Here is an 18163-nt window from a genome sequence, read left to right on the forward strand (position 1 = left end):
TGCATTGTTGTTCTTTTGTTGCACATATTGCTTCTATTGTTTTCCCCTACTTTGTAGGTCGCTTTGGATAAAAGCGTCTGCTAAATGACTAAATGTAAATGTTTTCAGATTTAAACTCTAAATATCACAATTGAATCCTAATACAGTCTATAAATGTTCCCCACCAGATACATATTGTACAGCATGTCTTGTCACATTTTTCTTTCTTACAAAAACACATTTTTCCTTTTAGTTGAAAACCAGCAACAATGTGAGTGTCACGTATCTAACAACAACGGTAAGTGTGTTACACAGTACTGTTTTTATTTATCACAGCATGCATGCAAATATTTGAAACCACCCTCACCCGTCCACCTCCTCTGTGTTAATTTAGAGGGATATTTTGCCCTTCGTTTGAATATTTCGAGCCCGGACGTGAATTTCACATCTATTCAGAACGTGGTGAGTGTATTAGGAGACAAAAATAGGAATACAAATTAATAGCACTGTAATTCATAGAGCCATTCAGAAAAAAAAATAAAGAAAAAAGTTAATTTAGTTATTTCGTATTTGTCAGATTTTTCTTTTTGCTCAATCCTATAGGTTTCAGAGTGGAGCTCTCCCTGCAACGAATCCAGCATATTAGGGTATGTCTGAAATACCACCCTGTAAAAGAATAAGACATTTTACCAGAAATGGTAAACCATTTTTTTATGGCACATTCCCGTAGGTCTCAATGTAATCCTGTTGCATCCCAGTTTTATCAGGTAAGCATCTATTAATCTGATGTTTTCAATAAACTAACCTTGTGAATAGTTATAAGTGAGTGTGTGTTCTAAAGACTGCGTTGGTTTTTTAACAGGGAATGCACCTGGAATGTTTTGGTGAAGGAGCAAGGTATGATTGACTGTGACCGTGTGTGTGCTTCTGTACGCATTAATGTATTCGACTAACTACTCTATTGTTCCTCAGGCTCTACACCTGCATGTTAACTGTACAGCTATCACAACATGTAGATGTGTGTACTGTTAGCGCCGCCGTGGCTTTTCTTTGGAAGGACAGCACCAGCATCATTTTTGATGGGCCTGTTCATAAAACAGGTGAGTGTTTTGAACTATGTTTCCTACAATTACACCTCATCCATGTGTTTGGAATAACAAATTGTGTTGTTTGTCTGTCTCCTGTATAGCTATATGTCGATTGCCCACTGATTCTGTAAACATATCTTTAAACTCTACATTTACCTGGACCTATGTAAATATGAGTGCCAGCCAGATTAATGAAGTCAAAAACCAGCTGAAATGGTAGGTGGTGTATTCAATCTAGATTTTACACTGTGCATACTCAACATTTATGTTTAATTAGATTTAATCAGCTAAATCTAAACGATTGGATATTTGTTCTTTGTTCCACAGTAAACAGGGTCAGACGTTTGCTGTTCTTTTGAATGAAAGCTGTGAGATCTCTAAACCTACTCCACCTCCCAGCACAACCACAGGGAGCAAAGCAACATCCATAAATATCACATCTCCATCCATAACTACAACACCCAGCATTGAGGACACACAGCATACTTCTGTTACATCACTGAACACAACAGTCTCAGTATCCAATATCAGCTTCACATCCATTAACAGTACAAACACTCAGACAAACACATTGTCGCTCAATACAACAGACCTGCCACTCATTCCGTCAGTCACACTGCCCACGACAATAGCCACACATAGAAATACACCAGGTGCACTGGAAAATGCAACTCTAACACCAGTCAATATATCAGTCCCACTGGTGATTACAGTCACACCACCTGACACAACTGCACCAACTTTAAATACAAAAGAAACACAGTTTAATACAACCGGCAGAGCACTCAATACAACTATCACAACACTTAATACAACAAATACAACATTCAATGCAAACGAAACACTATTACCTACAACAGTCACACCACTCAATACAACTATAACAACACTCACTACAACTATCACAACTTCAAATTCTAAAGAAATGGCGTTAAATACAACAGTCATAACACTCAATGCAACAGTCACACCAACCACTACAACTATCACAACACTCAATACAACAGTCACAAGACTCAATACAACAGACACAACACTTAATCCAACAGACACACTGTTAAATACAACAGTCACAACCCTCAATACAACTATCACAACACTAAATACAACAGTCACACCAACCACTACAACTATCACAACACTCAATGCAACAGTCACACCAACCACTACAACTATCACAACACTCAATGCAACAGTCACACCAACCACTACAACTATCACAACACTCAATACAACAGTCACAACACTCAATACAACAGACACACTGTTAAACACAACAGTCACAACCCTCAATACAACTATCACAACACTAAATACAACAGTCACACCAACCACTACAACTATCACAACACTTAATACAACAGACACACTGTTAAACACAACAGTGAGACCAATCAATGCAACTATCACAACACTCAATACAACAGTCACACCAACCACTACAACTGTCACAACACTCAATGCAACAGTCACAACACTCAATACAACTATCACAACACTCAATGCAACAGTCACAACACTCAATACAACAGACATAACACTTAATCCAACAGACACACTGTTAAATACAACAGTCACATCCCTCAATACAACTATCACAACACTCAATACAACAGTCACACCAACCACTACAACTATCACAACACTCAATACAACGGTCACACCAACCACTACAACTATCACAACACTCAATGCAACAGTCCCCACACTCAATACAAGAGACACAACACTTAATCCAACAGACACACTGTTGAATACAACAGTCAGACCGACCAATGCAACTGTCACAACACCCGATGCAACTGTCACAACACCTAATGCAACAGTCACAACACTCAACTCAACAGTCACACCAACCACTACAACTACCACAACACTTGATGCAACAGTCAGACCAACCGATGCAACTATCACAGCACTAAATGTAACAGTCACAACACTAAATGCAACAGACACAACACTCAATGCAACAAACACAACACTAAATGAAACAGTCACAACACTTAATGCAACAGCCATAACACTCAATACAACAGACACAACAGTCAAGGCAACATTCAGACCAACATATACAACTATCACATCACCCAATGCAACAGTCACACCAACCAACGCAACATTCACAACACTCAATACAACAATTACAACACTCAATGCAACAGACACAATTTTAAATACAACATCTGCCCCTCCACACAGTACAACTGTCACAACACTCAATACAACAATTACAACACACAATGCAACAGACACACTTCTAAATATAACAGTCACACCAACCAATACAACTATCACAACACTCAATGCAACAGTTACACCAACCAATACAACTATCACAACACTCAATGCAACAGTTACACCAACCAATACAACTATCACAACACTCAATGCAGTAGACACACTCTTAAATACAACATCCATCCCTCCACTCAATACAACGGCCACAACACTCAAGACAACAGTTACAACACTCAATGCAACAGTTGCACCCACCAATACAACTATCACAACACTTAATGCAACAGTCGCACCAACCAATGCAACAGTCACAACAATCAATGCAATAAACACAATGTTGAGTACAACAGTCACACCAACCAATACAACTGTAGTCACACTGTTAAATACGACTGTCATACCAACCACTGCAACTATCACAACACTCAATACAACAGACGCACTATTAAATACAACATCCATCCCCCCACTCAGTTCAACAGTCACAACACTTAATACAACAATTACAATACACAATGCAACAGACACACTTCTAAATACAACAGTCACACCAACCAATGCAAATACCACAACACTGATTACAACACTCAATGCAATAGACACACTCTTAAATACAACATCCATACCTCCACTCAGTTCAACTATCACAACACTTAATACAACAGTCACACCACTCAATGCAACAAACACAATGTTAAGTACAACAGTCACACCAACCAATACAACAGTTACAACACTCAATGCAACAGTTACACCAACCAATACAACAGTTACAACACTCAATGCAACAAACACAACGTTAAGTACAACAGTCACAAAAAACAATACAACAGTAGTCACACTGTTAAATACAACAGTAATACCAAACACTGCAATTATCACAACATTCAATAAAACAGACGCACTGTTAAATACAACATCCATCCCCCCACTTAGTTCAACTATCACAACACTCAATACAACAATTACAACACACAATGCACCTAACACACTGTTTAATACAACACTCACACCAACCAATGCAACTAGCACAACACTAAATCCAACAGACGCACTGTTAAATACAACATTCACCCCTCCACTCTCAACTCTTACAACACTCACAACAACGATTACAATAAGCAATGCACCAGACGCACTGTTAAATACAACATCCATCCCTCAACTCAATCCAACAAGTATGCTGACCCGTTCAACAGTCCCACTACCTCATGAAGTGACAACATCAATGCCACTCAATACAACAACACAAAAGGATGAAACATTCACATCTTTTACAATTACCGATAGATCATTCAATATCACAGTCACTGGTACACCATTACCACTATTTAACACAACACTTTACAATAGACAATACAACACAACCACTCCACTTCAAAATGCAACAACCGTTGATACCATAACCGTCTCAGATAATACAACACAAGCCAACACAACAGCCTCACCAATCAATGAAGGAGAATCACAATCAACACGATCTTTTCAGAATACAACCGAATTCAGTACAATGTTTCCAGTTAGCACAACTCAATCTCTGGATAGTTCTACATTTGACACAATAGATGCTAAAAATAGTACCACTGAGTTCACAACAACAGATACACACAAATTCAACACCACATTGCATATGTTTAATTTCACAACTTTCAATACAACAACATCTTATTCCAATACACCAACCCCTCAGCTTAACACAACACAAATGAGTACAACACACCTTCCAGTGAACACAACCCTGTTTACCAATGGAACTAATATTGACCGTAGTATCAACACGACCTCCAACAACACATCAGAATTTAATACAACATCACACCCTGCAGTTAATACAACACAGTTTAACACCAGCCAGTCGAACACAACAGAGATATACACAACCACCTTACCAACAGCAAGAAACACTTCCAGTGCACCAACTGACTACATATCAGACAATAGTACAACAGCAAGTAACCACAACGCAACACAATTAAACACCACAACAGAAAAAGCTGAAGATAAAGTCAACACAACCACAACAATACACCCCATCATCACTGCACATAACACAACAGCAGATTCTGCCGCTGTTACCAATGACAGTAAAACTCACACAACTGCTGTTCCAGCGACACCTCACAACAGCTCCAACTCCTCAATAACAGTTTCACCTGTCCATCACATTACACAAACAACCAGCAGAGGAAATACAACAGCAAACAACACAAAGCCTGTGCCAGCCACTGTTGCCATGGCAACAACTTCAGGTTTGACTATTAATTTGGTTTTCGATATAATGTACATACATGACTTCAAGTTGTCATGTTCAAGGGTGCTCGCATTCATATTTTAGGCATTTGTACAGTATTGGAGGTGTACACATACATTTTTGTGCAACTAGTGCTGGTTAATTAGTTATTGATTTATAGGCTTGTATTTGATGGAATAGTTGACTAAAAAATAAAACAAATCTGTCATTTATTCACCCTCAAGTCGTTCGAAACCTGTATCACTTTCCTTCTTCTGTGAAACACCAAATATATTTTGTGTTCATACAATGGAAGTCAATGGGGGCCAGTGTTGTTTGGTTACCAACATTCTCAAAAATATCTTCTTTCGTGTTCTGCAGAAGAAACTCATACAGATTTGAAATGACATAAGAGTGATTAAATGATGACATCATTTTCATTTTGGATGAACCATCCCTTTGATGGCACAAAAAACAGTATTTACCATTTAAGCCCCTTTTTTTGTCATTTCTAGTGTTTTTTCTGTCTGACACAATATTGTAATGTTTTCTAATCTTTTTCTGTCTGACTGTGAGAGCTCAGCTAGTGTTAAATATAAGTGTCGGTGAAACTGGTTGGTTCTGTAAGATGTAAATACATAGACATTGGCAGTGTTTTCAAGTGTAGAAAAATGCATGAGTGCTACAAAAATATAATATTTTTCACATGAATTCCTACAAATGGTAGAGATCACATTGCAATTACACGTCGTATCTAAAACACGAACGTATTGATTTTCTTATTTTGCAGTATATCTAACAACTGAAAGTCCGGGCGCACTGGCTGCAGATCTTCTGAATCAAACAAAAGATGTGTCATCTTTAAACTCGACTCAGGTGGACAATTTGGTCAACCAGCTTGAGAATCTGCTCTCTGCACCCAATATTAGTCTAGACGTGGGCCGGGCGATGCTGTCTGTCATCAACAACCTGCTTAACGGCTCTACAAATACTCTGGCTTCCTCCTCCAACCGGTAAGTCACATGCGTAACACAAGCATTCATGGTTTAAAGCTGAAACCGAAAACGGGTGGACAATATTAAACATTTGCTTTGACTATTTTAGATTAATCAAAGTTGTGGATATTCTGGCTCGAAAACTGGTGATTCGAGACCAGACAGAAAACATTGCGTTTGAATCACTTGCTATGACTGTAACCAAAGCTGATGGCACTAACTTCAAGACAACATCATTTTCGATCACAGATCCCTTAAACCCACAGGTATTGACTATTGAAATGATGTGCAGCGGTTTTGCATTTGTGGACTGTTCCGGAAGTGCCAAACACGTCAAAGTAAACCTCAACATTTGTTGCGTGTTTTTGCAGGTGACAAAAGGTCTTCAGAGAGACAGGAGAGCAGTGAGTTCCTCTCCTCTTGGCAAGATAACACTGCCAGCTTCCCTGACAGAAAAACTCTCTACAGAACAACAAAAGATGGCTTCCAGAATTCAGTTCACATTCTTTCAGAAAAGCACTTTTTTTCAGGTAAACCGAGTCGATTTCAAAGTTCGTTCAAATTGCCCTGGTGCAGCCTTTACTTCATATTTCATCTTCATGTTCTTATTTTTTGTTCATACAGGATAAAGTGAATAAACAAATTCTTAACAGCCACATTCTGGGCTCTAGTGTGGCTAACCTTTCCATCAAAAAACTGAAGGAGAATGTCGAGTTTACTCTGAGAAATAAGCAGCCTGTGGCGGTGTGTGTTCACTTCTTTTTCATTTTGTCATTGCTCACTAAAACCGGTTTGATTTCTAACGTTTGAACTCCTTTCCCACAGGGGAACTTTGTTGCTTCATGTGTATTTTGGGACTTTGAAACAAATGGTGAGATTCGACTACTCCCTGTCATTAAGCTCATTAAATATAATCCTGTGTATGAGGTGACGTAACTGTGATGCATTATCTAGGAGGTTCAGGAGGCTGGAGTTCTGACGGCTGTTTTGTCAAGAGCAGCAGTACTGAGAATGAGACCGTCTGCAGCTGTAATCACCTAACCAGTTTTGCAGTGTTATTAGTAAGTTACAATTAAAACATTCCTCAGAAATGTCTAATCCTTCTTTTAAATGAAGCTACAACAGTAATGGCTCAACTAAGCATCTATATGATCTATTTATATAGCTATATTCCCCGCGATAACATTTTCAAGCTTTAGTTAGTGTGTAATGTTGCTGTTAGAGCATAAACAATCCCTGCAAAATGATAAAGCTCAAAGTTCAGTGCCAAGCGAGATATTGTCTTGAACAGAATTTGCTTTTCAAGGACTACAGAGAACAGCTGGAATTGGACTACAGCCCTTTACTTCCCGGGTACATGATGTCACCATTCCGAGTGCTTTTAATAACCTCTGCCCAAAGGAATACGTCAAAAAAGGGGCGAGGCCTTCCTTAGAGACGAAGAAGAGCCGCTGGAGTAGCGTTTGGTTATCAGAGATCGTAAACATTTGACTGAGCTGCGCGTTAAACTACTTTCACTTTCATCACAGTCCTACAGCTTGTAATAAGAATTCAGCTACACACATTCTAAGATAACCAACGGTCAAATAACAGCTTCCATGACTTTAACATCGGCTGTGAAAGCTGTTCTGTGTAATACACTGATATTGTGTTTGTGTGCGCGTACCTCTTAAACACTTCTATGAAACGTCCTTTGAAGTCCTGCTTGCAAATATCTCCTGGTCAATCTGCTTGTTTTATTATCCAACTCGGGTCCAATATAAAAAGGCAAAACTAACGCTTCTGTTATTAGTGTTAATTAATATAACCGGTGTGACGAAATTTGTGATATTGTTAGTTCACAGAATGAAACAAAAATACCTAAACACATGCACCTATAAATAGTACCAATAGTAATTCTGAAATGGTCTCTTAATTTTTTCCAGAACTGTATGTATTTATATTTTTCAATGTGCATGTGTTTTCCTTAAAGAAAAACAAAAAATCATTTATGTTTAATCTGGAGCAAAAGCTGAATAACATTGAATAACATGAAAGATATATTGTCATATATGTGACAGCTTTAAACTTTGTAAACGCTGTATAATGCTAACATATATTCCAACATTTCACTAATTTATCATTTTAACATATTCAATATTTTTCTTTCTGCTACCATGATTACTTTAAGTCCCTCTTGCAATTTTAGCCAAACTTTATCTGTGTAAATACGCTAGACAATGTTCCAGTTTGCAGGAACTGAATGAAACTCTTTTACACTGGGATTGTAATCAAGTGCATTTATTCTTTCCTACATCTTGTAAATTGGTATCTTTTTCTATTTGTTTTAAGGATATTAGTCGGCAAGGCATAACTGACCGTGTGCAGGCCACAATCCTCACATTCATCACTTACATCGGCTGTGGAATCTCTGCTATCTTCATCGCAGTTACTCTACTCACCTACCTCGGGTTCGAGTAAGTCTTCCTTAATGATGCCGAGATATCTTGAAGACCTCATACAGTACAGACATTATACAAAGCATATGCATCCAGTGGCTTAGTTAAATAAACACATAGTTAAAGTTTAGAGTATTATTTTTCCTAATTGCTGGACCGATTCTTCCCATTTGTGTATATAGATGCTCACCAAATGATATTTACGTTCAGATTCCTAAAATGCACAATTTGTTGTAAATGATCCTTCAAAACAAATATTGTGGGTCTAATGTCCTTGGTAAAATACCACAAAATTGTTGTACTTTTAAATAATATGGAAAGTCTTTCAAAATGACCACCCTTTAACCCAGCCCTCCTCACTTTATTCACAGAAAAATCCGCCGTGACATTCCCTCCAAGATCTTGATTCATCTGTGTTTCGGTCTGCTCTTTCTGAACCTGGTGTTCCTGGTGGACTCGTGGCTGGCTCTGTATCCGAATGCCGTAGGCCTGTGCATTTCCACAGGATTTTTCCTGCACTACTTCCTGCTGGTCTCCTTCACCTGGATGGGTCTGGAGGCTCTCCATATGTACCTGGCCGTCGTCAGGGTCTTCAACAACTACATGACCAGATACATGCTCAAGTTTTCCTTGGCGGGATGGGGTGAGTTCAGCCGTGTGGTTTGAGGTTGTTAAAGTGATCGGATTGTTGGTTTAATTCATTGATGTGTTGCAGGAATCCCATTGGTTGTTGTTATCATTGTGATTGCTATAAACGAGGACAACTACGGCATTGTGCATTATGGGAGATATGCGGATGGAACTACAGGTGATTTGTAAGTAAATAGTGTAGCCTATTAATGATGATATTTTACAATAACAGCTCATTCGTTTACATTAGGTTACATATAACCAATAAAGTTTGATTTGAAATATGTTAGAGGAAATATGAACATGTTCAGTACTAAGATTAATAAATGTATTGATCATTAGTTACAGTAAAACTACAATTGTCCCTTACAGCTGTTGGCTGGAAAACGACACGGCATTCTACGTAGCTGTGGTGGCGTATTTCTGCGTGATATTTGTGTGGAACATGTCCATGTTCGTGGTGGTGATGGTGCATCTGATACGAATCAAGCGGCAAAATCCCCACAATAATCTGTACCGGAGCGGATTGCAAGAACTGCGGAGAATTGCGGGACTCACGTTTCTGCTGGGTCTCACCTGGGGCTTTGGCTTCTTTGCGTGGGGACCCGTCAACTTGGCTTTCATGTATCTGTTTGCCATCTTAAATTCCCTGCAGGGTGAGAACTTTTGAATGTAGAAAATACATCAACATTATAGATAGTACATTAACATTATTATTATATACATGTATTTCTATATTGACTTTACATAGAAGCACAGAACATACTTCAGACTTCTCTTTCACGTTTTCTTTCACTCAGGCTTTTTTATTTTCGTGTTCCACTGCGCTCTAAAGGAAAATGTCCGTAAACAGTGGAGAATGTACCTCTGCTGCGGCAGACTACGATTGGCTGAAAACTCAGGTATTACCAAACCAAAACATGTTACTGTTTTAAGATATTTCACAGTTAAAGTACTATAATTTGTTAGTGTACAATGCCAAAAAGTCTGTCTCTCAACTGTTTGTCTGCAGACTGGAGTCGAACAGTGACACACAACCAGCACACCAAGAAATCTTCCATACTCACATCAGCGTCCTCTGATTCAGAGCACCACAGCGCCCCCCGCAGTTCAGTGAGCAGCGATGAATCAGTGCCATCCAACGGCATCGGTCAGTTTTACATTTTACATTTCCATTTATGCATTTGGCAGACACTTTTATCCAAAGCGACTTACATTGCATTGTACTATACATTTTTGTTTCTGACTATGTACAATCCCCTGGTATCGAACCCATGACCTTGGCGTTGCTAGCGCCATGCTCTAACCACTGAGCCACAGGAAAGCTTTTAATGAAATTGCTCATCTTTTAAAATCTCTCAGTTCAGTAACAAAAATGCCTTTCTGTTTTTCACTACATGTCATATTATTACGTATGGTTATGTATGTGACATTAATTGACATTACAGGCTCACCGGTGGATGATAGTTTGATCACGTTTGGGGAATCAAACGGCGATGTGATTCACAACGAGATGAGCAGTCAACTCCGTTCACGACTCAGATCTGCGTAGTGTTCGGAGTGGAACAGGAAACCATTGGGGTGACGAAAAATTGAAGCAAGAGCAAGGACTAATGGGAGCCAATGGTCAAAAATATTACTGGGAAGTGTGGAAACTTTATATTGGATATTGTATAGATATTTATATTGTAGTTCAAGGGATTTATTAAAGGACTCCTGTATATTTTCAAAACACAGTATTAAAACGGCACTAACACACGCGGTTTCTGCCAATCTCATATTAATCTTGAGTACCAATAGAGTTGTACTGCATACTTCGTATCTTCGAAGAGTATTTAGTTTGATCATATTTATAAAAGATAGATACAGCTGTACGATTATTTCTGAAATCATACGGCGCGTGCGGGGGGGAGGGGTAGGCTGAACTAAAGCACATTGCCAACAAAACACAGACATCAGTTTCACTCACTGCACGCGGTTCATGTCCGGCATCTTTTAGCGCTGGGACGGCTCCATACATCAGTTTCAAACTATCTCCAAATCAAGCGTCATATCCACTGTTTATATAACATTCATCACCCAAATGCAGTGAACAAACAAACACATGAACTTCGCGAACGTATTCTCTCTCTCTCTCTCTCTCTCTCTCTCTCTCTCTCCTACACACGAGTGAAAGTGACGTCTGCGCATGCTCCTTCTCCTGCTCTCCTTGCTGCCGCGTGCTTTTCCGGGAGAATTGTCCAATAAGGGACTAAGAAAAATTGTTACGAAACAGTTTTATATGTTCGAAAAAAACTTTCTGAAACCTGTAGGATCGCTGGGGGACTGTATCAAGCACAGAAATACTACGTAATACGCCCAAGTCGTTTTTTGACAAGTTGACCATGTTAAGCATGAGAAGACGGCACGTTTGACATTGTAAAGTCAGAATGCACGACACACCGTTGCAGCACCCCTTTAAAAACCTCCTCTTCATGATATAGGCCTAGGCTATGCTAAAACAAAAGATTTCAGTACTTATGAAAAAAATATGTACTGTATGAAGTTATATGTTTTAAGGAAAAATGATTTTATTTTACTTTTATAACTGACTTAAAATCACACTAAGCAAAAAATTAATATCATTATTTGTTAATCTTGTACAGTCGTTATAGTGTAATATTATCAATGTTTGTACCAGTAAGAGGCACTGTACATGTAAGTTTTATTTGTGTAATGAAAATAAAAAATATATTTAAAAAAACACACGAAGCAGACATGAGAGACTTCTTTATATGAGGTTGATTTTTTGTAGTCATTTGTAGTCCTCTCATCTGTAGTGTGTTGGAAGAACGTGCAAAAATTATTGAAAAAAATATAAAATGTTAGCCCCTTTGTTTTGTATCTATATGAAGGAAGTCACCTTAAATCGTTTTTTTTTATGTTTTAATATTAGAGTTTGTCTTAGCCAAAGTTTAATAATATGCATTATTGTATTTTGCTACATTTTATTGTTATAGTTTTTTAAGGTACTGTAAGTAAAAATATGATATTCTAAAATGAATAATTTATTATACATTATTTTTATTCTCTTTAGTCTTGTTGCTCAAAAAGAAGCTCATTTTTATGGATGTTGAGCTGTTCTCTCGTTCAAGAGTAGATGCTCCAGTAGATGAAATTAAAGAATATGTATGCCACAGGAAAGAATATTCTAGAATAGGAGTCTATCTTGTAACTGTTGCTCATGATATGGTTGACACTTTGGCGAATGGACCTTCGGCGACGGAGGCGTGTGCCCATGATGCGAGGTAGGTCTGGTACGGCAGAGTTCAGGGATGTCATGCACGGGTCAGAGTTCAGATAGGACATTGGAGGGAACGTGCTGAGCTCTATGTCTGTGTCGTGGAAACAGCCGTCAAACGCCATGGCCTGAGAGGCATCGAATTCTGACAGCTGTTTCAAAGACACAAATAGTTCACATGAAAAAAAAAACACTTTCAAAGAAAATGCACATATATTTTTCTATAAGATGAGATCGCAAAGTGAGTGGGTTGTGTAAAAAGCACTATAAAATGACCATTAAAACCTTTAGAAGACATTAGAATACGACAAACCTGAAATGCTTTTCCTATAGAGCTTTTTTGTTCATTTTGGCTGGTTATTTTTTAGCGCTATAGAAATATGAAATTGTAGAAAGCAGAATCTTTGTTTAATGCATGTTTTCTACAGAAAATATAAATCCTACACTGCTGTAATAACACGAGAGAGTAAACACCTAATGAATGAATTTTCATGTTTTCAATTTCTTTTAAAGATTAACAATACACTATCTGATCAACAGGGGGCAGCATTTTAAAGAGCCAAGCTTTTTGACTTTTTTTATTTTCTATTGCAGACATACAAAAATCACAAAACAAAAAAAATACGGTGTAAATTTAAGTCGTAAGTCAATTAACTGTTAACCTCAGGATCTCTAACCTTTAACTGCTTAAGTTTCTTCATCTCCACCTTGGTGGTGAAGTAGTTGACAGCAGCGTACTCGATGACCGAAAGAAACACAAACAGGAAGCTGGTCCACAAATAGATGTCCACGGCTTTCACATATGACACCTGAGGCATGGATGCTGACACTCCGGTTATAATGGTGGACATTGTCAACACCGTAGTGATGCCTAGATTAAACACACATGCTTTAAAAAGATCTTAGAATTGCTTTAAAAGCTTTTAAGGAGTCTCACTGGTGCATGCGCTTGTTTGCGCACAGGTGTTGCATACCAAATGAGACACGGGCTGGCACCGCCCGCCTGTCGATCCAAAAAGACACCCAAGAGAGCACCACCATCAGCATTGTGGGAAAGTACGTTTGAAGCATAAAGAAGAATATGTGTCGTCTCAGGATGAAGTTGATGTATAGTCTGTTGTACCAGCCTGAAAAAGCACAAAATGTGGAATCACACAATTGATCTGAAGTAGATATTACAAAGTCACTGCCAATATAAAAGAGAGAGAATATGTACCTGTACTGCTGTACAATGCCAGACCATGAGACGGATGAAATTCTTCAATAAAGAATTGAGAGAGAGCAATCTCATCTGTTCTTAAAGAGTCATTGCCGTTTTTCCAGTACAACATGAGGTCATTCTCATTATATGCATCTGAGGGCAAATAAGGGCATACCGTAAGACAAGGTTCAAGTAATGTCCAAATATGCGCATAGTTAAAATGACAGACTTGTCGTGTTAAAAAAAAGAATAAAAATAAATAAAAAGACAATGAAGAACAATAGGCACTTAAGTAAATGGGGTCATACAGTTAGATGGTTTAAAAGCACAAATGTAAAGTTTTATCGCAAATCAACAACATCTTTGGTGTGAATCATTATTATCGCAAATGTGGTTGAACTAGAACATTTCTTTAACGAAATCAAAACTAAATTTAACCGAACTACATAAACCAAAAAATACACAAGAACTGAACTCCAAGGTGGACACGCACAGCTCTCCAGCTCCAGGGAACAGTTCTGAGTATCCAACGGGAATCTACTAAAATCCATCGAACAAAGAGACGTAACTGTGATCCTAAAACAGAGAGAATATTCAACAATTCAAACATCAGCCGCAGCAGGAACAGATCTTGCACAAGTGCATCATACGGTACAATCATCTACCTGACGCTGTAGAGGATGTTTCCATCTGGATAAACCCTTAGCATGATGTTCTCCATGGTAGTGTCGTGGATGAAGGAACGCTTGGAGTGGACGAAGAACACATCCGGCTTCCAGATCTTCTTCACCAGGCGCCCATCAAATGTGCGGCTCAGATTGTTAGTGGAGGGGAAAGCCAGCCGTTCGTCCTTCCAGTAATGCCGCAGGTACAGCGTCATGGTGAAGTCCTGAGAGAGAATTTATTGACCTTACAGAATATTATGAAGGCTGGTTGGCATTTTAGTCCAAATATGATTTGTAGATGCGTCCACACAAAGTCCATTCAAGCAATACTGTACATTTATATAGCACTATACAGTATGTGTAGGCCGACGGTATATGCAGAAAAAACACTTACCATGTCTACTTCAGAGATGCTGTCTATGCTTTCCACCTGCACATCAATGCCCACAGGGATGGCAGACCCTGCAGAGCAGAAAACAAAACACACAGCGGTTATGTTCAGGATAACAGCAATGCCGCTTGAAATCCACTTAGACAGAAACGGCCTCCACTGCTCCTACAGAGAGAGCATATGGAGCCCAAAATGCTTCCTCTAATCCTGTTTGTCCCATCATTGACTAACAGTGGTGTACTGAAGGATGCCATTCAAAACCTAAATCGATCTCGAAACCTTCCAACTGCAGAAGAGGAACCTAAGATCTTTATCAATGCAACATTTGCAGAGTTGATCGCCGCCCTTCTGGTTGAAACAAACAGTGCAACAACACATGCTGTCATGAGGTCGCCACACACAAGTTTCTAACAACTTTTCTAACAACACAAGTACATCTAACATGCAAAGTTTTCTCTTGATTGATGGTGTTCAAATCCATTTGTGGACACGACTTGTTGTTATAAATGTACATGTCCATGCATGACTTGCACATGCCAATTTCTGCTTTCTGGCCTAAAACCTTGCACGTTTCCGTCTGTTTTACCAGGCCTGGCATGTAATCCAGATTACAATCCACGAAAGCGAGTCTGCGTCCTCAGCACCAATTGACCAATTTGTGTTTTGTACAATCTGGGTCACGTCCGAATTTAGGACTAACCCAGCCCCTTTTCCCAGAGCAGAGAGATGAACCCCCTGACAGAAGTGGTACGGCCCATCTATTCAGGTTTATTAAAAAGAACGCTCTAATTATGATTGTATGGAATGAGATTGGAATCGTTAAATGGAGCAAATAAATAGCGAATAAATGGTGACCTCCAAATCCAGGCCTCATGGCAAAGTCGTGATCTTCGATCCTCAGCAGCTGTTCTGTTTTGATCAGAAGAGACTTTGTGCTGTCCTTCCTCTTTAGTTTGTAGTCTATTCGCCTGAACGAAAGAAAAAAGAGCCAGAGGGAACAACACATAAGACTTTATAATGGCATACAGGGGCGTCCTAAATATTGGGACACTCATAGTAAACTATTGAACATGCTAACAGTCTTGTCATTTCAAACCTGTATGACTTTCTTTCTTTCGCGGAACACAAAAAGGATATTTTGTAGAATGTTGTTAACCGGCACCCATTCACTTGCATTGATTTTGAGTCCATACAATTGAAGTGAATGGGTGGCAGCGCTGTTTGGTCACCAACATTCTTCAGAATATCTTCTTTTGTTTTCTGCAGAAGAAACATCCTACAGGTTTGAAACGACGTATTCGTAAATGCGAATGCATAGGATTACAAAACCATTCTGTAATGAGATTACTGTGCAATTGTGGCAATTTATAATAAAGACCGACAAAGGAGGTGCAAAAAGCCACCTTGATGATATCCATTAAACACATGGTGTAAAAAGAAACCAAACATTCAAGGATCATTTAAACCAATAGTTTGTCCATTTAACCCAACCACCCATCCATCTGCAGTGTTTATGCACAAGCAATAAAATAAAATCACAAAACTGTGCAGTCGTTTTCTTTACCAAACTATAACACAATATATAGACCATGCACATCGGATGCTTTTATTCAAAGCTACTTACAGTGAATCCTTCCATATCATTTTTAATCAGGATAAAAAGAATGTGATGTGATAACTGTAATAAAAAGCTTAGTTGCTCCTTTGAATTTTCTTACCCTTTAAATTTGTGTTTGGCATGCTCGCCCAGGTAAACATCCTTGTTTTTCTTGCGGTCAGGATACCGGTTGTCGAGCAGGGTGACTGGCCACAGGCACGCGAGACACAGCACCCTGAAGACCAACAAGACCAGCTTCATGACCAGGTATGAGAACGGAACATCTGGCTTTCTTCCTCGGGATCTCTGTGTCCTGTAAGGGTGGTCCAGAAATCTTCCACAGAACCAAGAGGGGACTTTTCTTGAGTGCTGGCCATGCCCAGCAAACCTCATCTGAGAGGATGCTGGGATACGTCGAGAAGCTCCAGTTGACCTCTGCAGAGTCTTATCCATCCATCACTGCGTTCTTCATTCCTGTGTGCATGTGTGCGAGGACATGTGTGTGAGGACATGTGTCGGGTAGTATCAGACCACGTCAACACGCTGTGACGTGTTCTCATCCAAACCTAAATCAATAGGAATTTTTACTTACAGTAATAAAAGAATGGCATTAATTCCACGCAAATCCTCTTATCTGCTGCTAGTAAAATCTTCTAACCTACACAGAGGGCTGGGAGCATCTCTAATCAGGATTTCCACAGAGCAGAAGCTTTGTGCTGGTTTCTCTCTACAGAGAAAATACCTTCACACCTTCACATTGTCCAGACCCATACATCTATATCATTGCACCTGAAATAGAAAAAACTGTTTGTAACATAGACGTCAAAGAGTAATAATGTGCTTAAACAGATCTAGTCATCCGGACAAGATTTGTGAATCATATCAGCACATGAAGGTTTAAGGGTGAAGGTTCTTAGCTGCCAAAACAATCTGTGTTGTTGACAGATTGGCGGGTCATTTTGACGAACGCTGTTTTGGCATCATCTGATGTTCTAGTTTCAGTTAGATGCATCATTAGTTATTATTATAAAAAGCTCTGGGGGACGAACCGATCAAATCACATTAACACAATTCCAGAAAGGTTGAGAGAGGGGGGTGAAGTGCGGAGAAAGATCATACGATGGAAAGATAGAGAGAGAAAAATGATTAACCAATCACTGCGTCCCCTCCCTGTGTCCAGTAATCCCAGTGCATTTCATAATCTGCTGGATTAAGGCACATACCAGAGACGAGATTCATCATCACAGATACCGAACATGTGGTCTGACCAACCACATCCCATAAAGAAATATTACATATCAAAGACAACAAGAGAGATCACATTGTTTTGAAAAATGTATAAAGCTGATCCTACAGGAACAAATGACCTTTAACCTCAGTGAATATGCAAAGATGTACTGTATATGAATAATATGTATCCTTATCTATTAC

The 18163-nt window shown here is 39.0% G+C and overlaps 2 protein-coding genes across 2 annotated transcripts; one reads left to right on the top strand and one right to left on the bottom strand.

The window, feature by feature from the left end:
• The first annotated feature begins 62 nt into the window (after window positions 1–62).
• On the top strand, window positions 63–12518 carry adgrg2a (adhesion G protein-coupled receptor G2a). The gene is made up of 21 exons (XM_057323094.1): window positions 63–277; window positions 374–441; window positions 583–626; window positions 710–746; window positions 842–876; window positions 952–1079; window positions 1169–1283; window positions 1395–5554; window positions 6326–6548; window positions 6640–6796; window positions 6902–7060; window positions 7155–7274; window positions 7356–7401; window positions 7485–7591; window positions 8862–8986; window positions 9340–9611; window positions 9684–9783; window positions 9971–10254; window positions 10399–10500; window positions 10611–10748; window positions 11047–12518. Exons 1-21 carry the CDS (start codon window positions 154–156, stop codon window positions 11148–11150), a joined length of 6648 nt encoding a protein of 2215 aa, XP_057179077.1. The 5' UTR covers window positions 63–153; the 3' UTR covers window positions 11151–12518.
• Window positions 12519–12727: 209 nt separating this feature from the next.
• On the bottom strand, window positions 12728–16993 carry LOC130547156 (gamma-aminobutyric acid receptor subunit rho-3). Its single transcript, XM_057322882.1, has 9 exons — window positions 16854–16993; window positions 15991–16103; window positions 15139–15206; window positions 14745–14968; window positions 14573–14655; window positions 14095–14232; window positions 13853–14005; window positions 13556–13749; window positions 12728–13030 (listed from the first exon to the last, which is right to left on the bottom strand). The coding sequence occupies exons 1-9, from the start codon at window positions 16991–16993 to the stop codon at window positions 12728–12730; spliced, it is 1416 nt and encodes a 471-aa protein (XP_057178865.1).
• Window positions 16994–18163: the final 1170 nt, after the last annotated feature.

Source organism: Triplophysa rosa, linkage group LG23, assembly GCF_024868665.1.
Source record: "Triplophysa rosa linkage group LG23, Trosa_1v2, whole genome shotgun sequence".
Classification (NCBI taxonomy): Eukaryota; Metazoa; Chordata; class Actinopteri; order Cypriniformes; family Nemacheilidae; genus Triplophysa; species Triplophysa rosa.

What these genes read in the sequence shown, in the direction of transcription:
- adgrg2a (XM_057323094.1), top strand. Translation starts at nt 154, where the DNA reads ATGTTCCCCACCAGATACATATTGTACAGCATGTCTTGTCACATTTTT. An exon ending in TCACATCTATTCAGAACGTG is followed by an intron (nt 442 to 582) that starts GTGAGTGTATTA and finishes TCAATCCTATAG; the next exon opens with GTTTCAGAGTGGAGCTCTCC. An exon ending in AGTGCCATCCAACGGCATCG is followed by an intron (nt 10,749 to 11,046) that starts GTCAGTTTTACA and finishes TTGACATTACAG; the next exon opens with GCTCACCGGTGGATGATAGT.
- LOC130547156 (XM_057322882.1), bottom strand. Translation starts at nt 16,993, where the DNA reads ATGAAGCTGGTCTTGTTGGTCTTCAGGGTGCTGTGTCTCGCGTGCCTG. An exon ending in GCCAAACACAAATTTAAAGG is followed by an intron (nt 16,104 to 16,853) that starts GTAAGAAAATTC and finishes TCTTTCGTTCAG; the next exon opens with GCGAATAGACTACAAACTAA. An exon ending in GCATCTCTGAAGTAGACATG is followed by an intron (nt 14,969 to 15,138) that starts GTAAGTGTTTTT and finishes ATTCTCTCTCAG; the next exon opens with GACTTCACCATGACGCTGTA.